This window comes from Furipterus horrens, unplaced genomic scaffold (assembly GCF_987537825.1).
Source record: "Furipterus horrens unplaced genomic scaffold, mFurHor1.1.pri manual_scaffold_2, whole genome shotgun sequence".
Classification (NCBI taxonomy): Eukaryota; Metazoa; Chordata; class Mammalia; order Chiroptera; family Furipteridae; genus Furipterus; species Furipterus horrens.
The window spans coordinates 154,061,896-154,086,937 of NW_028327172.1; the positions used below are offsets into that span (position 1 = coordinate 154,061,896).

The 25,042-nt window shown below is 42.6% G+C and overlaps 1 protein-coding gene across 10 annotated transcripts in view; it reads left to right on the top strand.

Annotated features, from left to right (window-relative positions):
• ZNF438 (zinc finger protein 438) overlaps window positions 1-25,042 on the top strand; it is a 192,419-nt gene that overhangs the window by 155,132 nt on the left and 12,245 nt on the right. For 8 of the 10 annotated variants that reach the window (XM_090266651.1, XM_090266650.1, XM_090266653.1 and 5 more), the window contains 2 exons: window positions 11,074-12,823; window positions 13,927-14,877. In XM_090266651.1, coding sequence (XP_090122777.1) covers window positions 11,085-12,823; window positions 13,927-14,542 — 2,355 coding nt within the window. In that variant the 5' untranslated portion in view covers window positions 11,074-11,084 and the 3' untranslated portion in view covers window positions 14,543-14,877. Of the gene's footprint in view, window positions 1-11,073; window positions 12,824-13,926; window positions 14,878-21,734; window positions 21,875-25,042 lie in introns of those variants that run through there. The other 2 variants (XR_016509082.1, XR_016509083.1) reach the window with 1 other exon arrangement.

Genomic DNA, 25,042 nt, shown 5'->3' on the forward strand with positions numbered 1-25,042 from the left:
GGTAAATTAATTTGTGTTGTATAATTGAAGAAGAGAGTTTAGAAGTACAAAGAGGGGTTGGTGAATGAGTTCCTGCTGCATGACCTCTCTTCTCTCCATGAGGTCTGAGACCCTTCAGGCTGCTATACCAAAGTGCCATAGACTGACTGGCTTACAAACAACAGAAATTGACTTCTCCCGGTTCTGGAGGCTGAAAGCCCAAGAGCAAGGTGCCAGCATGGGCAGGTTCTGGTGAGAACCTCTTCCAGGTTGCAGACTGCCATCTTCTCCTTTGGTCCTCACATGGCAGGAAGAGGGCAAGAGTGCTCTCTGGGGTCGCTTTTATGAGGACACTAATCCCATTCATGAGGGCTGCACTATCATGACCTTCCAAAAGCTCCACTTCCTGATACCATTACAATAGGAGGTTAAGATTCAACATATGAATTTGGGAGGAACACAAACATTCAGTCCATTGTGAGGTTAATGCCCAAAATCATTGGTAAGAGAGTAAAGAGCCATGGGGGAAAGGTGGAGGAGGAAGAGTGCCTCAGAAAAGGAATGGGAGAGATCTGAGCTAGTCCCTGAGAGAACTGAATGGAATCTGTATCTGTAGAGCTAAGAAGCAGATGATGGAATAGGTCTGCAGTTTGAGGCTGGAAACCTTAAATCTGCACTGTTGTACTGTGTTCACTGTGGTTGGATTCCTCTCGCACTAGGCAACGAGCAGCATGAGTGGAGGTCATTGTGGGGCCAGCCAGGGTAGGTGCTGTAGGAAGACAGCAGTGGGGTGAACCCACAGTATGCTGGCTGGGAGTGTTCGTGGGTGGTTAGCCATGAAGCCTGCTCCAAAACAAGGGGTACCTGCCTACGCACATACACATCCAAACATGAAGAGCATCAAGGAAAAGAGAGTGCAGGTGAATTGCATAATCCCTCCATCTCCTCAGAGAAAACGGAGAGTTAACTCTTACATATTCCTAACCTGTAGATAGGAATAAACATTTCCTGCAACCAGGTTTTGTAGTCGTCTTCCAAAGAACAATAAAGATATTGGAGGAGAAGCTGGGCAGGATTCAAAAGAAAAGGATTCCTAAGCAGTTCAGAGCTTGTAAACGCTGATGACTTTGCTCTTTGTAGTAGCTCATGTCAGCACCTGACTGTATTAGCTAACTGTTCCTCAGAACCTGCATGTGCTGGTTCACTCACGTACAGCCAACTACTCAGCTTCCCAAAGGTAACGACTGCAAATCCAGGTACCTCGGCGCCAGTCGGTGCCTGGGGCTTCATTTGCTTTTTCTTTACTTTCTTCAAAGTCTCAGTATTGTAGATGGTCTCTCTATGTTATGGTAAAGTGTGCCTTGATTAAAGAAATAAGTAACAGTTAAAAAAAAAAAAAACTTATGAAGCAGGAGTTTTAGGGAATAATTATAGCCATACAGGAATACATGGTCCTGTGCATTGGTACTTACAAATCATGAACTATTTGGCATAAAAGCTGAAGCAGAGAAAAACGTGCAGAAAAAAAAAGTTATAAATCACTGTGAGTGGAAGATAAAACATCTGTAAAACTATACCATAAAGCAGAAGAACAATTAATTACTCCAATTTTTAAAGTGCAGTTTGCACCCTCCTTACTTTACATATAAAGTAAATCCATTTTTGAAATTATAGTGTAAAAATAAGAATGTCTTTGTGATTCCAGTCCCTTGCTTTCCACTGTACTGCTGTTAAAACATTGTGACCTTTTATCTGCCACTTGAGTTTCATGATCATGGTGTTTCAACCAAAGGCAAGAGCCTCCCAACCTTCGATGTGTGTCCTGGTTGAGTCAGTCCACCTGACTGCACATCAGAACTGTTGTGGAAACCTGACTTGCTGTTTATCCCACTAAGGAAAAGGTTTTCTTCTCCAGCTGTCATCTTGTTACTCGTCCCGGATACTTAACTCTTTCAACTGATATTGAAATGGTTGTAAGATTTTAAATGGAGGAGACCTGTTTCTAATTTGGTGGTGGAAAATTTCTTGTTATGAGATATTTGTGCAGCTTACTAAAGCTCTTTGGCAGGAGATGTTTTGATGCTCACCAGTCTTGCTGAGAAACAGCTGACTCAGCAAACATCAGAATCTGGAAAAAGTGCACACAGCTATTTGTTATGGGTGCTAGAATGTGAAATGAAGTGATTTACTGTTTTTGCCTTGTTGAGGTTCAGTTATCAAAGCTTTCTAAACCTCAACTATGTGACTCAACTGAATATTAACAAGTCTAGTAATAGTAACAAAAACAATCATGGTAGGATGGGTTTATGCTACTCAGTCATTCTTAGATTTGAGTAAAGATGCAAAAGAACTATTTTGTAATAGTGAATAAAATATTGTTCCTGTAATAATTTGGAGGACCAAAAAGCTAAACAACGTTATCTTTCTAAATGTATTAAAAATAAAAATATTTCATATAGTTTTCAACTGTTTTTCATCAGAAACCCCTGAAATCAAAGAAGTTCTTTCCAGAAATGTGGACTGATAAAAGGAGGCTTAATTAAAATGAAGGGGAAATTTATTGAAATTGAGGATTATTAAAATGTATTGTAAATGTTCAACTTTTAAAAATTTTTTCATTTGGGACATCAATTATTCAATTAATTAATTGCCTTAAATGATTTCTTAATGATTCCCTCAGCAAAATGCTGAGATCTACAAGAACGTGCTTTCAATATTCAGTATCTCCTGCCCCTACCCTCTGTGCAAGTCTACACATCTTACTGCTGCGTTGAGAAATCTCATGGCCATTGCTCTCACAGACCTCCAGAGAGTGGTCCCTAGTCCCCCACCTACACCCAGTCCTTCACTGAGCTACTGAGCCCTGGGATTATTCCCACCCCAGGGACAGTCTGCCGGGAAGGTTTTCTTCCCAGAAGGTTTGAGAGCAACGTCAATATTCAATATAAACAAAGCAAGGAGGAGCGCCCCATACAACAGCTCCTTAAAATGCACATAATGTTAATTCCTGTTCACTACGATTATCCATCTGATTATCACTTTGTCAACTGCAATGTAAAAACTAAGGGCAGAGAATAAGAGAGCCTGATAGGACGGATCAGATGTAGGCAAGGTTCAGCTACCTCAGTGGGCAGCAGAAAGGCAGGAAAGAAAAAAATGCTTTACAGACTTATTGGAAACATTGTCAAGTAACAGCCATTTCTTCCCTCTTTCCTTCATTTACTTCTTAAAAAAGAAACACCAGGTTAAGGATTCAGTACTATTTCCATAGGATTAGTGTTCAAGATTTGTTGGGGAAGGGGGCTCATTTCCATCAAAAATGTCAAGAACCTCATACTTTTTGGCAAGAAGAAGTAGGAAGCAAATGTCTGCTGCGTATGTCACATGTGGTGGCACTACTCTGGCACCTTCATGGCACTTCTTCACTTAATCCTGATAGACCTTTGTAGCCAGAAACTATTAGCATCCCCATTTCAAAACTGAGGACAGTAAGGCTTGGGGAGTGACTTTCACAAGCCACAAGATAGCACCAAGAGCTGAAAGCACCTCTGTCTAAACCCAAAACCCATGATCTTTCCACTAGAGATGATGGTGGTGGCCATAACCATGCGTAACAGCTAACAGTCTGCACGTAGAGGTGGAAAGAGCCCTTGGAGTCAAACGAGCTAGGCTTGAGGTCCAGCCTGTTACCAGCTTCAAAATCTTTATCTATAAAATGTACGTATAACAGTAATTCCCAATTCAGGTTATTGTAGAGATGAAATGATAATGCATGTAAAGGATTTTGCACAATACCTGGTATAAAACATTCCTTATCATTGGAATAATGTTTAAGAAAGAGTATTGATAAGTGCTAGGAAATAAAGAAGTTCTGATGCTCAGAAAATGAGAATTTTTTTTCTTGCTAGGCCAGGCTATGAGTTCAGCATTTGGCAAGGCGGCCGTCAAAGGCCTGTGCTGAATCGGTGTCTGGATATCCCCACTGCTGTTACAGGAGGAAAGGCGAGGGTGTCGGTAAGAGCATGGGTCAGCAGAGCTGGGCATGTGCCAAGGAGAATGGACCAAACTAGGCTCAGGACACAACATACCTATTTGGGAATGTGCTTTGTTCTTTTGTATAGTGTCAAATTTCCTGAAATGTGGGTCCTGGACATAATGTCGCTAGGGGTCTTAGTGCTGCAGATACATGGAATAGAAATGGTATTTGGCATCCTGTGTCCCTAGAAACAAAAGAACACTGTGCCGCTGCCAGCATGTTTAACAGTGCACTCTCTGCAGTCAGCGCTCAATCAACTCCTGCTGACTGTGTTGCTGCAGAGCTGGGCAGTGCCTTGGGGAGAGGGAAGGCAATAGCTAAATGTGTTTATAGGGTTTTCAACAAAATTAAGTTGAGCTCCCCTGTGTTAGGAGGCAGTTCTTTTATCTCAGATGTCTCTGGGGTTTTACCATATTTGTTTTAACCAAAGACCATCCTGGGAAACTGGAATTTATTATTTGAAAGCCAAGTGGGAGAGAAAAACGGGATGCCAACAAATAAAATTGAAAATAGGGTTTTTTAGTTTAATAAAGTTAAAACCTAAACAGCACCTAACAGTTTTGGCCCTTTATGTGGCTAAGACTTGGCAGTACTTTTGTTTTGCTCCTGGATCCATGGAGCCTGTTTCAAGAGCAGGGATGCGCCTCTCTTTCTGTACCTGCTCCTACTCCATGTGGAGCGCAGGCCTGTGGCCCAGTGCGTGGGATCAGGGAGTGGGGCCCACACCGGCCAGGGCATGAGCAGCAACAGCTTGGTTCAGAAGCAACAAAGGAGGCTTTGGTTCTGCCCATGGCAATCAGGAAGTGAGCTGTTGCAGCTGTTGCCTGCCCCAAGGACCGGCCTGTAATATTATCTGTGCCAGATGTGCTGTGAAGCAGATGGTCACGCTGGCTCGGGTGTTGGCACTCAGTGCTGTTGAGCCTTACTTCTTCCTTCCGCTGCCTCGGACATGCAGCACATCGGCATCAGACCAAACTCTTCAGAGGTAATAGAGGAAAGGGAGGAAGACACACAGGGCACTTTTTCCAGACAAATACTGGAAACCTGATTGGATTTGTCAGAATCCTATGGATAGTAAGTGGCCAGTTCAGTTTTAAAAATCTGCTTTTACCTTCAAATGAGTATTAAGTTTCCATGAGTTCTTTCTAATAAGTGGGCTTTCGGAAAGAATCATTTAAAGATAATTGAAGTTTGGAGACCAGACAAGGCATTTTTATTTCAAAATATCTTTTTTTGTTTGTTTGTTTCACTAAATGTTCAGAGATAATATTATATTTTGGAGTTAACTAGGGCAACTTGTACATAATTTTCCTCCTTTTGAGGAGAGAATGAAGGAGAGGAAGGTCATTGTTTCAAATTGGAATGGGACAGATCTCGGTTGTGTGGATTTTGGCACATTATTTAACTTCCTCAAGACTTGTTTTTCTTAATCTATAAAAAGGGAACAATAATATTTATTTGCAGGGTTTATGTGAGAGTTCAATTAAAAGACATAACAGAGATTCTAGACCATAGTAAGGACTCAATATCTATTAGTTTCCCTTTAATCCACAGTTAGATCACTTTCTGTAAATGTCACTTTTTCAAAATACTTATTTTTCATATGCTTACTAAAAACAGCTCACATTTAAAATCAATATTAAGTATTCATGTTGTATAATTGTGAAAAATTAATTTTACTGAGTGAGCCTTTTATGTTTTCAGTTAATAAAAGTCCATGTTTAGAGCCTGAGAGTCCTGTGAGTCTCTTAAACTGTGTTATGGGTAATTATGCAGGATTTCCAGAAATTACGAATGTCTACCTCTCATTATTTAGTGCACAACTCTATGACACCTGTAATTTAGTAGGTGACAGGTGAGAGATTTTTGGTCACTGTCTGGGAAAGGCCTTGTAAGTGTGTGGTGGAGTAAACCACTCTTATAGCTACATTGCGAAGAAATACATTCTATAATCATACAATCTTAGTGTTTTAGAGTTTTAAGTGGCACTTAATGGCACTGTCAGCTTCTCTAAGAACTCTATTCAAACTACTTTAAAGATAAAAAGAAAAGAGCCTGTAGTTGTTGTAGCATAACTGACCTTTATTACAGATGGCCTTGTTTTATCCTCAAGAACCAAGTGTTTGGAGGAACAATTTCAGGACCCCAATTGTCCTCGGGAGGTGATAAGCTCTGACACTCCTCAGTGCTTGACTTTTGGGGGTAGTTATGTACTGCCTGTCAGATTATTAGATCAATTTCCTTATCATTAGCAATTCCTGTGATTAAGTGGCAAGGAAAATAAAAAATGAGATACTCTGTGTGTAATCTAGACATAGTAATTTATTCATACACACACACATACCTATCGTGAATATCCTAAGACAGTGATTTTCAACTTTTTTCATCTCGTGCACATAAGCAAATACTAAAAGAATTCAGTGCACCAAAGAAATATATTTTTTGCCAATCTGACAATAAAAATAGGTATAATTTTGATTCATTCACACCAGATGGCTATTGTGTTGGCTGTTGTCATTTTTTTAATTTATTTGACAATCTAAGGGAAAAGAGGTCAGTGCCCTTGACTAAATAGTCAGGTATTGTATATTTTACAAATGTTTGCAGCTCATCGGTTGAAAATCGCTATCCTAAAGGATACCCTTTTAAAAAATAGATTCAAATAGGGAAACTTTCATTTTCCTTTCATTCATTCAACAAATATTTCTAAGCACCTCCTGTATGCCAGGCACAGAAAGTAATCAGTGGAAAATAAGTACCTGTCTTATCCTCTTAGTTCCCTCAGAGCCCCCACCCCAAAGGCCACCAAAATACTAGTTTTTTTCAGAAACATTTTATGCATATACAGGAATATATTTCTGTGTGTGTGCCTCATCAACTTTTTAAAATCCAAGTGGTAGCATACTATAAATCTCACATCTTAGAGAGTAGTTCATATCAATCTAACTCATTTTCTTTTTTTACTGCTGCATAGTATTACATTGTTTGATTGGATGATTATTCTGTTAGTGCCCTGTTGCTAGACATTTAACTAATTCCTAGGTTTGGTTTGGTTTTTCTTCTATTTTTGTGGCTTTGCCCTCTTCCTTCTACCTTGCATTTCTTCTAATGCATCAGTTTCATTCCTTATCACTTCATCCTTAATGATTCTGAGAAATGAGACTCAGCACACCTTCATGAAGACCCTCACTCTTGTATGTCCTTCCGACAGATCCAGGTAAACCTGAGTAAGCTAAATTTACCCAATAAGCCCTTATCTTTTTACTCCACAGATATCTTGTGGTTAGCTTATGATCATTGATTATGAAGCCAGCTGATAAACTTGTCTACCCTTGCATCCACTTCTCTAGATTGCAGGGAACTTGAGGAAAACTCTGTTTGACAGGCTCCATACCCATCAGCTAAGACCCCTACTTACCCTAAAGGGTCTCCTTTCTCCTGGGCCACAATTGCCTCCTTTTCCTTTGAATAGCATTGCTCTTCCTGTGTGATTTTATTTTCACTATAATGTGGAAATTTTGGAAGATCAATCAAAGCACATTAACTTTGAATGCATCATAATTAGCTCATTCCCTTTGGAATGGCTCATTTCTGGAAACCTTAGCAGCCAGAAACTTGCTTTCTTTCCTACACTTGCTCATAAAAAAATAGAAAGGCCCTGCCCAACTTAAGTCTTCAGAGACTTTGAGTTGACCTTGACCACTGGTTGTTGCTTCAGCTGCATCTTCTGTTCTTTGTTATTTCTGCTCCTCTTTGTGTTTACATTACCATCCGCTGTCTCTGAGGTTCAGTTTTTCCATTTCTAGTGGATTCTATTTTCTATACTCTAGTCCCCCTCTTTCTCCCTTTATCTCTGTCTGTTTTCTTTAATGCAATCTTTTCTTCAGAGCTTGCTTACTTCTTTGACTATTTTAGTTTGTAGAACAGCCACATAATTTACTGTTCTCTCTTATTTTCATAAATGGTTAGTCGGTTGACCTCACTATCACTTTATTTTAGAGGTTTTTATCATGGTACTAACTCATTTCCTTATTCTGGCAGTAAGTATAATTTAATTAAAACAAATAAACAAACAACAACAAAAATAAAAAACAATGTTCCAGAGATATATCCTCTTATTTCTTTTTTGAATTTTCAACAGTTAGAAATGTTAAAGTTTGCTTTTAAGTCATTTCTTTTTTTGTTAGTTTTTTATAAAATTTTCTAGGTTCAATCTGTAAAGTCTTTATTTCAGCCATTAGTCACTTTATTACCACTAACACAATCAACAAATAATGATTACATTTCTACCATGACCCCAGCACTGTGCTGGGCCCTGAAGACATAAGCCAGCTCCCTGCCCTTGAAGAATTCTCTCTGTCAGGGGCGCGGGCCCATAATGTAGTCCCTAGGATGGAGCCAGTGTGCACAGGAATTCAGAACGGAGGTAAGTTTTAAATATGGTAGTCAGAGAAGAGCTCACCAGGAAGAGGCAGTGAGCATTTCTTGAAGGAAACGCTAGAGCAAGTTCTGGAGATTTATCTAGCAGAAGAGTGTCTGGGCAGTGAGAGCAAGTGCAGAGACTGAGGAAACGAGTGTGTGGCAGCTAAGGAACAGCAAAGAAGCCACAGTAGCTGGAGAGGAGGGAGTAATTAGAGAGGTTCCCAGGAGCCAGATGGCAGGAGACCTTCCTGGCCGTTGCAGGGACTTTGGCTTTGGCTCTGAGATGAAGAGCCCCTGGACAGTTAGGAGCAGTCAAGTTAGGTGATGTGGCTTATGCTTTGCTGTATTATTGACACGTATTATTTCAAGGGGATTTATGACTAAGGACAAAGTAGCCTTTCTTCCAGTTCTTCTTGCTGTAAATAGTTTGTGCTCAATCAATTAAGAGTCAGAAGTAGATATAAATGACCCAATGTTTTCTCTTCTCTTCCTTCCTTATCCCCAGTCTGTTGCATCAATGCACAAAGACTATTATTATTGTTGTTAATGTAAGTTTTTAATAAGCCTTGTGTTTAGATAACCAAAAGCTATCAATAATTTTAATCTTTTTACAAAACCTCATAATCCCAATTTAATGTACTTATTTACAACTTCGATACTTCTTTGAAAAAGAAAATATGAGGCTTAAAATGAAAGACATTTAACTTTAAAGGCTATGAAAATAAAACTAAAAAATTAATAACTTATAGTAAGAAGAAGCAAATGTAGCAGATCCATCCATTTAGGTGACTGTTGCCAGGTGATTGGCTCATCAGTTTACCCATGAACTTCCTGTCAGCAAAGCTCCAAAGGAAAACAACGGATTACTTAATTGTCCTTGTGTGAATTTCCCAGACCATAGCACTAGTGTTTCCCCTTCTAATGCCAACCTCCATGTGAGATATGTTTTTAACGTACTCTTTCTTCCCTGGACAGTGATTACTTTATAAAATAAGTTGGTCAGTATACATTTCTTATCACTATTATTCTACAATTTGTTTATTTGGGGAATGTCATTTTCACTGGAAAAAATCAACTCTCTGCTAAAATTGTTAGTTCAGTAGCTGAAAACATTAAAATTAAGGTTGATTTTTAAAGGGTTTTAATTGTCTCTTTCATTAGATTCCAGCTACCATCTTTGTGTCCTTGGTATCCCCTAAACAAATAATTCTTCAAGCCTTTCTTCATAACTCCCAAATCTAAAAAGCTCTGAAAACAAAAGTTGGGTACCAAAACTCATTCAGAGGCAAAGCCCGAACTGAGTAAGACTATTTAGAAATCTTCATTTGTCCCACTTTTGTGAATATACACTTATTTAAATATTTCGCTACAGGGGTAGTAGGTAATAAGCTTGATTAGGGGTGCTTTGCAGACTCTGCTGAGTATTATGTAACATTTAGTGTCTGTGTCTTATTACTTTTTAAAAAATTAGTAAGTAGAAATTCCAAAATATGTTGTGCCCCAAAGAGTTTAGAAAATGGATTGAGGGCCTATAATAGCCAATCCCTACAATAGTGTAGGTGCCCAGTAAATGTGAGTTGGTGTGAAATCTGCCTGAAATGAGGTACTTAGAAATGGGAAATTTTTCTGCAGCTGGGCCTTTACAACCTCAGGAATAAAACAGATGATTCCGTCCTTAGAAGCAGTTCAGTGACAAGTTTCCTGAATTGTGTTCTTAGAGTAGTCGTAATTGGTCTTCAGTCATAATAAACGGGAGCAGGATGAAGTGCTATTCTGTTAGTTAAAATCGTTCCTGTTAGTGTCCTAAGAGGTACTTTTGTGTGAGTTCGGGTATTTTTTATGTTGTCTTGGTATCTTTACCTATCACTTTCTATCTTTTTGTTTTTCCTCAACATTTTTTAAGGTGTCAGATTAGCTTTTTTAATACTGGTGATTTAATTGCAAAAGCACACAAACAGTTTGAAAGGTGTCAGAAGAAATTCACAAGTCACATGGGGAATCGGCAACAAAGCTAGCATTCAGCCCGGAATCCATCCACTGTGCAAAACACATCACACTGCCAAGAGGTCGAATGGTGTGGCCGGAAATTGAGTGAAAAATGAGTTTGATACAAGAAACGTTTGTTTCACATGGAAGATATAGGGGGAAATATCAAGATGAATTACATATCGGCTTCACCCTCACAAAGTTTACGTTTTATAGGGACAACAAGACGTGTATATAAAATAAGTAAAATCCACAGTAGAACAGACCAGAGGGGATGACCAGGATGGGTGGCGGTGTGGCATTAGTCTGTAAAGATAGATGGGAATTCGGTTAATAGAGAGGATGGACTTAGTGGAGTAAAGTTGAGCAGGACAGAGTTCCAACTCCCAAGAAGCTCTGTTTAGTGGTAGAGATACATAAACAGATAAATTATTGTGAAAGTGGCAAATGTTATATAGGAGCTATGGAACTTTAGAGGAGAATAATAATTGATCCTTGGGAAAGATAGGAAGGCGTTGACCCAGAAGAGTAAGGGCAGGTCTAGGAATGCCTTCTCCGTGGTATAAATGATAAGGTGCTTATTTTATTTGCACTCCCAACTGTAGAACAGTTATACCAAGGTGACCTCTTACATTGTAATGTCATTGCAGGTGAATCAGCCATGCCTTCTGGAACAAGACGGAGTGGGAAAGGTTTGCAGAATAAGAGTCAGTTTAGGACCATTGCACCAAAAATAGTTCCCAAAGTCCTAACTTCCAGAGTGCTGTCAGGCCACTCGCCATCACTCTCTGATCAGGTGAATCCAGGCCCCTCTGTCAGCTCCACACCAGTGGGGGTGCCCGCCCCGAATTATGCGCTGATGCAGGTTGCTGGCCAGGAGGGGACATTTTCTCTCGTGGCATTGCCACATGTTGCCTCAGCTCAGCCAATCCAGAAACGCAGACTGCCCCTGCCCGAAAACCTTAAACTCCCTATCCCTCGGTACCAACCCCCAAGAAAGAACAAAGGATCAACAAAGAAGCCCCTTCGGAGCTTCTCTGAAAGTGGCTGCAGCAAACCTCCTGCCCAAACCCAGACATCCCCTTCCCTCCCTGAGCATTCCAAACCCCTGCCCCGTCCCAGCCCATCTGAGCCAGTGCCATCACCGGACCCAGCCCCAACCAGCGTCAGCATGGCCACACTGACCAATGACCATGGAGAGCTGAACCATCCTGACACTCCAACATCATCCACATCAGAGGAGCCCTCTGCCAAGTGGAGCCTCTTGAAGATTTCAGGGAAAGAAAACTTTGCAAGCAAAGAAACATCCGGTAAACCTTCTGTTGTTGCCAGTGAAAAACATAAAGAACTAGTTGATCTTGCAAAAGGTGCAGTCAAGTCATCACCAGCCATTTTTGGCAGTGCACTTCAGTGGATCCCCTCAATTCCCAAAGGTAAACTGCCAATCTTACCCTACTCTAGAATGAAAACAACAGAGGTTTATAAACGTGAGTCAGATGTGAACACTGTAGACCTGTCCTTACCTGGGCTCAGGGTAGACTGCAGTAAGACATCCACCCTCATGGGAGGCTGTGAGGCAGCCACCAAAATGGCCAATAAGGTGCCTGGTCTGCAGGTGTTGAAGCAAAGTCCATGTGCAAGTGCCTTTTGTTCAGCCACCAAACTGGATCTCAACCACAAAACAAAACTGAGCGGCGGGGCAGCAAAGAGAAAAGGAAGAAAACTGAAGTTACCAGATGAAATCTTGTCATTTCAGGGGGAAAGGAGGAAATGTAAAAGAATAAAACATGATCCCCAACAATCCAGGGACCAAAAACCTGGGGCTATGAAAAAATACCGTAGCATTATGCCTAAACCTGTCGTTGTCATGCCCGCTGTGGCTCCCCTGGCTTTTCCTGCAGCTATGTTACAGTCCCAAAGACCTGGCAGCCTAGGACAGGACGCTTTGTTAAACAATTCCCTCACCCCTAAATATCTCTGCTCTAAGCAGGACAATAGCACTTCCCCTAGGCCCAGCTCAGCACTCAGAAATGGATTCTCTGGCATCAAGAAGCCTTGGCACCGATGTCCTGTCTGTAACCACCACTTCCAGTTCAAACAGCACCTCCGAGACCACATGAACACGCACACGAACAGACGGCCATACAGTTGTCGAATCTGCCGCAAGGCATACGTCCGTTTTGGCAGCCTGAGCTCCCACGTGAAACTTCACCACGGTGAGAACCGCCTGAAGAAACTTGTGTGCTGCGAATTTTGTGCAAAAGTGTTCGGTCATGTCAGAGTCTATTTCGGCCATCTGAAAGAAGTGCACAGGGTTGTCATCAGCACCGAGTCCTCTCCCAGCGAACTGCCACAAGGGGACACACTGAAGAACAGAGACAGAGAGGTGGCTGTGCAGAGGTGAGTGCTGAGGGCTGGAAGCCTGGGGGGACAGGCTAAGATTTCATATTCAGAAATATAAGTTTGTAAACCATCTCTCAGACTAAGATTTTATGAGGCAGCTACCTCATCCTTCTAGTTCCCTAAAGAATAATCTCATTTCTCATTGATTTTTGATCAGTCGTGATTTATAGTAACACTAACCCATGAGCCAGGCCACAAATGCCTATCTGAAGTATGCTGGGGATAGTCAGGTGACCTGTCATTTTTTATCTGATGTATGAAATATTGTATATAGTTCCTGGTACTTTTTACAAATAATTTACCCAAAAATGGTGTTCACAGAATTTATATCTAAACAGCGTCATCTGCCCCAGAACATCACATAATCCATAATGGCGCCTTGGTATGACCAGACCCTAAGGTGTCCAGACTTTAAACCCTCTCCATTTGCCCTGTTTTCCCCTTTGGGCCAGACTAACTTTTTCCTGTGTCATTCCCTTTTGCAGGTACTGCTTGCTAGCCTTGTAAACAAACAAGCTAACTCATCTGAAAGCCTGGCAGACAAGGTTCTCTTAGAGCAATAAGTACCTCAGGGAGTTTCACTAAACTGAATCCTCATTAGCACCATGAAAATTAAACATTTTCCCACACTATATTTTCTGACCCGTGTCATTGTTAGCCTGTAGTCCGTTTTGATTTTTAGGTAAAATGTTGAAACTGTATTTGATGTTCAAGGTTAGAGATGGCAACAGTGGGTGGCGTGGGACAGTTACTGTCAACCAAGCCCAGCGTGTTCCTGGGTCGCCTCACTTGGTACTACCTGGCTCTCCCTTTGGTAACACCTGTTCCTGCAGTAACCAAAGGCTAGTTAGCTCCCCTGGGGGAAATGCCCAAATGCCCCTGGTATCTTGAGAAACGTGTGGCCCCAAGCAGGAGTGACAGTTGGGGTTCTGTGGCCTCTGCTGAAGGCCTTCCTGTGCTCCCTTCGGCTACTCATCAGCTTCATGCTTCTCATGAGTGGGTGGTTTTAGCTCTTTGATGGCTAAGAGCTTTTAAAAAGGAAAAATTCCAATGCTGTTTTTTCCATGCAATTTTATATTGACTATTTTCCCCTTTTTCAGTGAAAACAAGCCAAACCTAGAAGAAGACCTCCTCCTAAACCAGGCAGATGAAGTCAAACTGCAAATCAAATGTGGCCGCTGTCAGATCACGGCCCAGTCTTTTGCTGAAATAAAATTTCATTTACTTTATGTTCATGGAGAGGAAATTCAGGGCAGGCTACAAGAGGAGGTCTCCCCAACAAGCCAAGCAGTTCAGGAAGAACTGGTTCAACATGCGGCTCCTTCCTGGGAACAGCATCCTGAAAGAAGGAAATTGCTGAAGCCCGGTTCCTCTGATGAGGAGGTACATGCATTTCCTAAACCGAAAACGCAACTCTGCCTGCATCACCAGCATGACATGGAAATACTCACAAAAAATGAAGGAGCCCAGCCTGGACCCGGTGAGCCAGGAGATGCCCCCCAGGGCCCTGCGTGTCCCAGCCCACACTTGGGTCCACACCTGTCCCGTTTGGGCTTTCACTGCGTCCTTTGTGCACAGACGCTTGGGAGAAAAGAAGAACTCCTCCTGCACTGGCAACAAGGGCACAACTGTGAGGACCCTCCCAGGCTCTGGAGGATTCTGAAGGCGCTCTCTTACCAGGGAGGGGTTGAGCTTCCCAGAGAAACAGAAAAATGAAACACGGGACCACAGGAAGTTAGAGAGAGTTTTGTATCACTGTTCCCTCCAAGTTCTTGTTTTATGATGGCGCTTAATTATGAAAATCAAACAAGTTAGGGTCAGCATTAATACACAGAAGTGAGTTTTGTATATAACTTTATTTTCTTATGAAATATATGCCCTTGATGCATATTTTTCTAACCATATGCAGCTTTATTTTAAAATTCTGTATACTAACTGTTAATGTCTTAGACTTTATTTCAGAATAAATAAAAAGATCAGAACTTAGAGATTGAAATGTAAAGAATTTTCGGCTGTTCTTCATATACAGTTTTCAGTAAAAACTGTGTTTGAGTGTGTGTATGTGTCCCTTTTGTTCAAATATTTTCTGTTTAAGTAGGTCGACAAAAGTGAAAATTTCCAGATGACAAATTATCTGTTTCAACCATTTTGTTATCTATTAAATTCTCTTGTTTATTTGAATATCCTATAGAGCAGTGTATTTAATAAGGTTTCCATCTAAAATAATTCAAAACCTGTATTTTCAGGACTCAGATTTTTTTAAATTCTATTCTTTAATTTTTTTTTAAATTTATTTATTTATTGACTTTTAGAGAGAGAGAGAGAGAGAAACATCGATTTGTTGTTCCACTTACTTATGCATTCATTCGTTGATTCTTGTATGTGCCCTACTGGCAATCAAACCCACAACCTTGGCTTTTTGGGGACAAGGCTATAACTGACTAAGCTACATGGCCAGGGTCTAAAATCCTATTTTCTTAAATGCGCATTGCCCTGAAGATTAGACATAAGTTTTACAGCTGTAGTGTTTCATATCAAAGTAATCAAAAGATTTTTAGTACTTCAGCTAATAAAAAAATTCACTTTTTTGCTAAAAAGTCATTTTGAGGCCAGAAAATTTACAACTTGGAAAGTGAACTAGATAGTTCAGTCCAGATGTCTAGGTGTCTCAACTGCTCCCAAGCAACTTCAGAGAGTTGTTGCTAAATGATCAATTTTAGACACAACTGTGCTGTTCAAGCCCAGGTTCTCTTTAGAAGTCAAGAGTAAATGATTGCCTCTTAAATTCCTGGGAAATTACCTCAAGTCAGAAAAGTTGCCATATGAAGTTTCTGGCCATCTTGGCTGCAAAAATATTTTCTTGAAATGGGGGAGTTTGAGCACTCATCTTACTGAAATTTCAGCCTTTAGATGAAAGCACAGTGCACGTGGCCACCCCTCCCTGTCTGAAGCACTGCCAGGGCATCAGCATGACATTTTTCTGTGCTAACGGAAGATATTGAAACAGAGGAAGAACTATATTCTAATTGATAAGCTAATGGGTCTTAAGTCATCCTTTTAGTGCCTAATTTAAAAAGGAAGTGTTCATAGACACACTTTGGCTCAAATACTATGAAAAGGGAAAATTTAATCCTTTTTTGCAAATTATTATAGATTTGAAAAATAAGAGGGTAGGAATGGAAATCTCTGAAAAAATTTGCAGTGGTTTATCGACCGATTACGCCCTACCCAGTTTCAGAGAGATACTAGACCTCCACTGTTTGCTCTTTTTAGGACTGGGTTATTCATGAACCAGTGTTACCCTTCAGTGTATTACCTGGTTTTGGGGGGGAAGATTGGTCTTAAGGATGCTAAAAAATGGGTTCTACCTAGAATACTGTTTGAATTGAAAGTATAAAATAATTAAATAGACTGCTTAGTCCTCAGATACTAAGCAGTATTTCTGAAATAGCAGTTGGCCAAGGGCAGAAGAGTGGGTTTGGAATATGTATGCAGGTAAAGGTGTGAGGGCAAAAGGAAAATCTGAAGTCCCCAGACACATGGAGACACCTGCCTGCAGCCAGTGTTTAACCACATATTCTTAGAGCAAGGGCAAAGCAGTGATGGCATAGACAGTCTTTGGAGAAAAGTCGAGAGCTGGGAATGCGGCAAACAGATGTCGGGAGACATGATTGGCTCGTGGCTGAGCGCCCTGGCTGGATCCCCGCCCTGAACTGTTGCGGGGGACGGGGCATGGCACCATCTTTAATGGAGAAGGAAATGTGCGATGCTGCATGGCCTCGCTGCATGCCTGTGTGTATGGAATCATTCAGAATAAGATGTTCCAGTTCTCAGCTTCCAGAAACACTTTCCCGTGTTACCATGTCAACTAAGATAAGTTTCTGGCCCGTGTGAGTATAGTAGCACTGCTGCAGTGAGAATGGTGGGAAGAGGTAGGAAGAAAGGAGGGAGTATTTCAGCTAAAGTAACTTTGGGGAGTGAGGAAGCCAGTGGATCTTCACTGATGTGCCTTCCTTGGGTGCAGACGTGCTGTTGGCGCAGTGCTACCTGCCCACTGAACCCACAGGCGTGGAAGTGCTGCGAGGCTCACTCCTCGAGGCCTGGAGAGGGTCAGCTTCCTCGGGCTCCAGTCCCTGGTCTGTCAAATGAGTATGAAGACCCCACCTCCAGATGCTGTAAAGCATAATTCGACGCTAATGAAGTGACTGCCACTGGTGAGCCACACAGTAACTAGTGGCTAATACATACTGTGCTTTTGGCCACACTTGAAAGAAGAGGTCTGTTATACCATAGAGAGATAATTTAAAATAACTCAGGTGAGCCTCAAGTCCAGAATTTAAGGATTAAAAGTACTAGAAACACAGATGCTTCATCTTTGTATAAAAAGTATATGTTAATTCTTAAACAATCAAACAGATTTGCGTTGTATGGAGGTTTCATAAGTATCTAATCAATATAAAAAGTGAAGTTCTCTAATTGATGTCCATTCCAGGCTCCACATCAGGCCTGGAGTTCCTCCCCGCAGCTGCTCTTCTGTGCCGTTCCATGGCCCTGACCTAGCTCATCACAGCACCCATCCCAGTGTCCTGAACTTGACCGTGGCCTTTTCTGCTTCCCACAGCAGGTCATGAGTCTCCTGAGGACAGCGACTGTGTCTATGCTCAGCGCATAGCCCCAGAGGGTCCAGCACCCGAGATAGAATAGTGCTCAATAAACATTGGTTGAAAAATGGATACATTAACTAAATACAAAGATAATTGCCACTTCCCTTTTTATGAATAGATCCAACTTTAGGAGCAACCAAACTTAGAGCTAGAAAGGCATACAGACAAATTGGTCTTAAATTCAGCACATTCATTTTGCTTAATGCCTTGTGCTTCTTGGAAAATTGTCGCAGGGCCAGCAAAATGAGATTTCTTTTTTCTTTTCCTTTGGCCCTAAATTATTTTTGAAAGTTACAGCATTTTAGATTTGTATTGTTTTATTAGCTGTCATTTTTATTCATGTCCCCTTTTGTTTCTCGCTCTTTCTCTGGCCCTCTTCCTGGTTCAGCTTGACTGTTCCTCTGTTAAGCTGTTCCTCATATGGAAAGTTGTCTCTTCATCAGCACGCCATAAATAATAAAACCTGGGCGCCTTCCAGTGCCTCCTCTGGCTCCACACACCCGCCTCCCAGCTGCACGGCTCCAGTTTTCTGTGGCCCCAGTGACATGATCGTTGGCAATAAATGCTCAACTTCATTTATTTATTAGAATTCTCAGATCTGGACTCGTTTGCTCCATTCAAGCTGCTGACATGTTTTGTTAGGCACATATTTTATAGTCTCCCCTTTTTACTGAGCTCCTGATACAAAGTACCCTGGTAAAGATGATTTAGCAGAGCTGATTTTTAGCTTCAGTTTTATACTGACTTTCCTGACAATCAGCAGCCTATCTAGGCTTGTGGTGCAATCCAATATATATTTTAGCAGTATTCACCTCTTTAGGAATGTTCCTTTTGGAGGTGAAATGTTTAGTATGTATCATATTTGGTCATGGTCATGGTTATCCCTATAAGAAAACAAACTATAAGCACCGTTTTGCAAGCATGTTTTAAGTTTGCGTTCAGTATGCAGACATTAGCTTAGCAGTACATCACATTTTCCATACTCTGAAGTGTGAAAATGTTTCAATGTGTCGCCTAACCCTAGGGAAAAAATCGTTATCTATTGAAGGGAACCAAATGTGACAGCTAAAGGAGAAGTTAAGATTACTTATTCTAATTTTGATGTGAAGCTAAACATATTTGTTTGTTTAATGAAACTTGCTCTCGTCTTTATAATTACCCCAAACTCTTGGTCAGCCTAGACATAAAGAATTCACCCATAATAGGGTGGCAACATTGCCTCTTTCAGTATATTTCAAAAACAAAATTGCAAGCAATTAGCAAACAGCACTATTCAAGATCAAATCAAGTACTATTCAAAAAAGAAAAGATTTTACCTTCTGACATTAAATGTGAATTTAATCTCCACCTAGGAGTTGTAAGGAGATCACCAGGCGTTCTATAGGCATTGGTAAAAACAGCAATGAACTTGACCTGATTACTGCCTGAGTTGTAATGTAGATCTTACTACAAAAATTTGGCCATGGAAGAGATCCAGGTGGCTTGAACATATGAGCTGCATAACCATCCCAAAGCTCTGACTGTATCTGGAAGTAATATTTAAGAGTATGTTCTTAGGAACCTAAAAACTGTCCATTCCTACTCTAATCCAAATTAAAGCACAGTTAAATTTTTCATAGGACATTCATTGAAACAAGACTTTTTGACAATGTTTACACCCAAGAAAAGTTAAAATATGCAAGAAGACAAAGTCTTTTCTATGGCGTTTATTCTTTGTTGAGGTAATGGGTGGGGTGGGGAAGCAGGCGGGCAGAAGTGCTGTGTCAGGATGGGGCATGAGGAGCTTTTTGATGATAGAAGGACTGATAGGGCTCTGTTAGAGTGAGAGAGTCGTGAGCGATACTCTAAGCTTACGCTAGAGTCTTTCCTTTAAGCCAACATCCAGCCTTTGTCAGGGAACAGAGGTGCCGGCAGCTTATATTGCCACCAGCCCTGCAGGCAACACTGGCCCCAAGGAATAATAGTGAGTCAACACAGGTGAGTATGCTGTTCACTAAGCTTTTATTAATGCAGGTTCAATCCCAATTTATAGTAACCCAATAGTGATAATAATCGCTCAGAAACAATCAGCAGTAACATCACACAGGAGATTTGGGAGTTAATGAACCCAAGCCCCGAGAGTACAGATCAGAGCCAGGGCCTGGAAGCAGCCAGTCGGCGTCTTGCAAGGCAGAGTCTATGGCAGCTTCAGAGTCAGCTAGAGCAGGGACGATTGGGGCAGCGGAGCATCTCTCCACCATCTCAGCTCCTCTCAGCTGTCTCAGCTCTCTGTTCAAAGGCCTGTGCTTTCATACTCTTGTATGATGCGATGTTGCATCAACCTTTGACTGATACATGTCGTTTTGTGCCACCTCAATAAGCACATGTTGATTCTGTTGCTCTGCTGTGCGTGCTCTGAGAGGATGATGCTACCCTTTCTTTAGATAAGCACATGTTGTCTACCACGTTGTATTGTGCATGCTCAAGGGGTTCCATCATCCCTCTGAGTCATTGCTCTACCGTGCATGCTCTAAACATGGCTTCTTGGTTGACAAGACTGATGCCATCTTAGTTTAGTTCTGTTCTCCACAAGGAGGGGTCCTGGCCTGGTGTTCAGGCAGCAAAATGCCATTAATATTTTGGTACAACCTCATTGAAACAAACAAAATTGGACAATGTCCATCAAATTCTAAAATGCACAGACATTTTGACCCAGGAACTCTACTTCTAGGAATGTGTTTGTAGATATGACTGCACCAGTGCACAGACCAACATGTGAGGATGTTCACTGCAGCATTGTTTACAGAAGCACGTAAATGTCCATCAGAGTGGTTTAAAAAATATTACAGTACACCATAGGTTGGAATACCATGTTGTAACATAAAATATTGAAGTAGCTAGCACCTGATGTGCTGAAAATGTATTATGTGAAGGATGCAAGGTGCAGAATAATATATAGTATGCTCTCATCTGCTTTTTAGAAAGGAGGAAGAAAGGGAGGGTGTGAGGGGCAGACAATTTCTGGAGGGTTGCTTCAGGAAAGAGGGAATGAAAGATGGAAAGAAATGACACTTTTTCATTATTGGAATGTATTGCTTTTTTTTTTCAATTAAAAAAAATGGCTTTTCCATATTAAGCTATACCTATGCTATTATTGTTCAGGAAGGCCTCGTCTCAGCAAACTTGTGAAGAAAGCAAAAGTCGTCCTACCCCCTCAGCTTTGGTGCCCACACAATTCCTCACCTGAGCCCCTGCTGCCTGACAGTCCCACACAGGCCGTGAGCATGGGGCCAGAGACATCTTTTCAACACAGGACACACATGCACACATTCAAGATACAGAGACCTACCATCAGGACACAAGTTTGAGTTCATAAAAAGAATAATAATATATGCATAGTAATTCACATGCATTTTGATATGCTTGGTTCTAATTTCCTTGTTTTAATTCTGGCTACCTCACACTAAATTAACTTCATGACCCACTAATGTCCAAATGCAATGTGAAATCTGCTGCTATAGACATTTGACTTCCTGACCCTTCCCCGCTCCCAGCATGTCTTTCCTGGGCTTTCACCCAGCCCCTCAGGTCCCTGCTGTCCTCAGCTGGATGGGTGACTCTCATCTCTCCCCACACATTCGCATTTTATAGGCCTTTTGAAGGATGGCCTGCAGCCAAAAGGAGGAATTAGGGTGGGAATTTCAGACACCCTTTGGCCCCCTGGGAAGGTCTTTTGGCACCTCTCTGGTAAGGTCTTGGCCCTGCATGCCTTTGAATGGCCCTTCTGTAAAAAGGCACAGCCATCACTTAGGAACCAAGAGACATTGCTGCCCAGCCGAGGGCTCATCTCAGTAAGCCACTGGGTTTTAAAACCCCTTTTCAAAGTTTCACTTGACTAGAGTTGTCCACTCCTTGAATCTGGGTTGGATTTGACATGTCTCTCGTTTCCCATCCTAATTCAAATAAAATGGTGTGGCATAAATGGAAGCCCTGAAGAAGGTACAAATTCTGGCCATACTGGAACCAACAGTCTTCCTCTGGACTCCTCCCACTCCCCTTCTCCTCTCCTTGCCAGGACACCCCCATCTGGCCAGTTTTCTGAGCCAGTGGGTTTGACTCCTTTTTTCTCCTCAAAGCCTCGCTTTGCTGTTGAATTCTCTGACATTGACCACCCCTGAAGTGTAATGGGTCACAGTGGCAGGGCGTGGTCAAAGGAAGACCTCTCAGACTTCAGAGTGATCTTTGTCCTCCCTTCATCCCTCCAGGGAGTGATTCTACAATTAGACCAAGTCTGTAACTGATGCGCACAAATGCCAACTGCCTCTCCCGTGTCAGACGCTCAGGCCACCAGGAGGAGGAAAGTCTGCTTTTCACTGAGCTGTCACTTGGCCTAAACCACTCAAAGGTAACACCTAGTTAATTCACATTCTCCTGTGTGTATTCCTCAGAGGTCCTTCTTTTTCAATTTTAGTGTGTTGGCTTGAAAAAAATAGGTCTGTTTCCTTTTTTATAGCAGCTTAAGTCTGTCCCAAGTTGCCAAAAAAAAAGTGTTTATGGAACTATTCAGGGGTCCTCCAAGGGGATTCCCAAATCAACACAGTTCCTGAGTGCTCACACTCCACAGAGAACCACACACCCAACACGCCCACTGTGGGGTCCCTGGCCTGAAGGGCCAGCCTGGCCCAGCGCAGCCCTTGCTCAGGAAGATCTCCCAACTGTCAGTCAGATGGGCTGCTCAGCTGCAGCACGCCACTGGCACATGGATGGGAGAGTAGTGTTTGGCTCTCTCATTAATGACAAAAGGCAACAGGGGAGGAGGAAACTGGCTGGTGTTAGCCAACCATCCAATGTTTTCATTTTGCTTTGATTTTCATCAGTGCCCTGAAATACTACTTCCAACATGCTTATCATCACAGATGGAAAATAGTAATTACAGTCATAATTGTTAAAAGCTGAGGGCCTCTGTTTTTGAAGAAGGCAAGGCCATGCCAGTCTCACAAAGGACTCATGCGTTTCTGGGTCTTGTGGGATTCACTCAAAGTTCAGTCCGGGGCAACTGGGAAGCTTCTGCATCACCAAACCCATGGCCATAATGGGCACCGACTGGCCTTCTTGTTCACCAACCCTGGAGAGAATGTTCTGGGCTCCAAAACTGGGCAATTTGCTAAAGGACTGAGATCATAGGTAGAAAACCATGCTGCTGAGACCCAAACTGGGCTCTCTCCTGGGACAAGAGCGCGTCTGGAGCCCAGGACCATCATTGGCAATCTATACAGAAAGAGCCAAAGGCCTTCTAGAATAACAAAAAAAAAGGAGGTAGGTTCAGGAAGACCTTAGACATACTCCAGTGATAATAGCCTTTAACTTAGGGAAGAAACCACTAAATTCCAGCCGGTGACAAAGTGGATAGACCGGGAAGAAGACACTAGCTCTCGTGAAGTCAGAGCGTCTGGCAGGGCTGCAGGAAAGCAGGCCAACTGCTCTCTTTCTCTGTGCTGCGGCTCAGAGGTGTCATCTGCACAGGCTGCATCAGCCTTAGGTGAAGTGAGTAGTCTCTGCCACGCTGTGAGGCTTGAATTAAACCTTTCACACTCGGCGGCACTGCAGTTGGTTGCATCCAACCCTCATCTGGTTCCTGCTCATTTCCTACGAAGTGCCATCTGACATCGGTGCCAGTACAGACAGCCGCAGGCCTTTAAGTCATCACAATATTTCCTTTGAGAAAACATCTTAAATGGACAATTCTTGAAGACCATTAAAACAGGACTCAGAAAAGATTAACCATTACTGAAAAGTCTTGAATCTGGAGCATGCTGAAAATTGTCCCTCCAACTTCATGGGCTATCTTACTGTCCGCGCCCTGCGCCCTGCCCCTCGTCCCCCACCATTTATTGTGTAACTATGAGTTTGCAGACAAGCCATCTGATTGTGTACCATCCAGGGAATATGGATGGAAATAACATCTCTGGTTCTGAGGCCCCACCTTAGGGCGGACCTTCTCTTGCACACCCAGCCCAGCCCCTCCTGCTTTCTCTCCCGTGACAGGGGCTGCCCTCAGCTCTACTCTGCTTGCCTCACCTCTGCTCGCATAGTCGTTCATTTGATGACCCTCACTCCGTCCTAAGGATGGAGCTGTTCCCTCAGAGGCCTCAGCTGCTCTTCCACTTGAACCATACAAGTCTCAGCCCACCTCCTCAAACAGTGACACAGTTTTTTGTTGGGCTCCAAACTGGGAGGTAGCCCTCAATTTTTTACAACAATCTCTTATTCCTTGTTTACCACCTCTTTCTGCCCGATCTTGAGCCCAGCTCAGTGGGAGGCCATGCGGGACTTGCCCTCCCCGCAGCCTGCATGCCTGCCAGGTGCCTGTCCTGCCCCACCTGGGTGAGCCTGCCACACCTGGAGCTCCATCCTGCGCTGTCACCACCAGCCTGTCGCTTTTTTCTCCCGTCATGTTCTCACTCCTCCCTCCTAACCTCCTCCAACCACACACCGTGATATGCAGCCCAGACACCCCGAGATGCCACACAGGAACTGCTCCTCTCACTGCGGAAACTTGGTTCTGTTTCTTGTCTTGTTATGAGTCACACGAATAAGCACAGAGTGAAGTCCCATCTTCCAAGGGGTTGAGTTCTGTGCTCCACGAGGAAAGCAAAAACCGTAAGTTCTCAAACACACCCCTAGCCCACACAGCCCCAGGCGCTGGGGTTGGTGAATACAGTGCTGTGGAGGAATGTTTACAGAGTACAGTGATGTCCTGCAAGTCTCACTCACAGAACAGATGCAAATCCAAATTTACAGGACTTGTAATTAAGGGAGGACAGGGTGGAGAATGAAATTTATAAAGGAATCCATTCAACCTGCACCGTCCCAGGGTCCCCACAGGTGGGGGACTGCTGAGCCATCCCTCCCATCTGACACGGCCACACTACTGAAACCGTGTCCTCTCCTCCTGGCTTGCCCTGGAGCACTGGTAGTTCAGTTCTCATAAGTGAAATGCAAGCAGCATGAGAGACCACTGAAGGCATTGGAGTTACCCGCTCTGGAGGGTAAGGACCCCCGCTGATGTTTCTGGCTTCCTACGGAAATTGTGCATCTCAATCTCCAGAGCCTTGAGCTCCTTCTTTCAAGGACCTGGGCTACTAACTAGTTAAACAAAGGAAGACCTATGTGCGTGCAGTACAGATGACCAACAGGGTTCTCGCTCCAGACCAGTCAAAGCAATTAAATGTGTGAACCAAGCTATTAATGCATTTCGGATGTAAAAGTAATGACCTTGCTAAGCAACTGAAAATAATATGTCTTGAACACCAAGGCAAAGGCCCATTCTTCTTGAAAATAAATGGGCATTCTCTCCTTCTAAGTAGAAAACGTCACCAGCTCAAAAACTGAGCCCAGGATGGACTCTGGCAGGGACGACCTCTTGTGAGGTGGCGCAGGCCCCCAGACAATCTCTTACTGTGATTGATGAGTGCAGTGAAGTTTGGAATTGAACGTTCCTGTTGGGACTCACCTGCACTTGAAAGCGGTGCAGTTAGTAGTCCATCTTTCAGCACTGAATGTATTTTCTCCA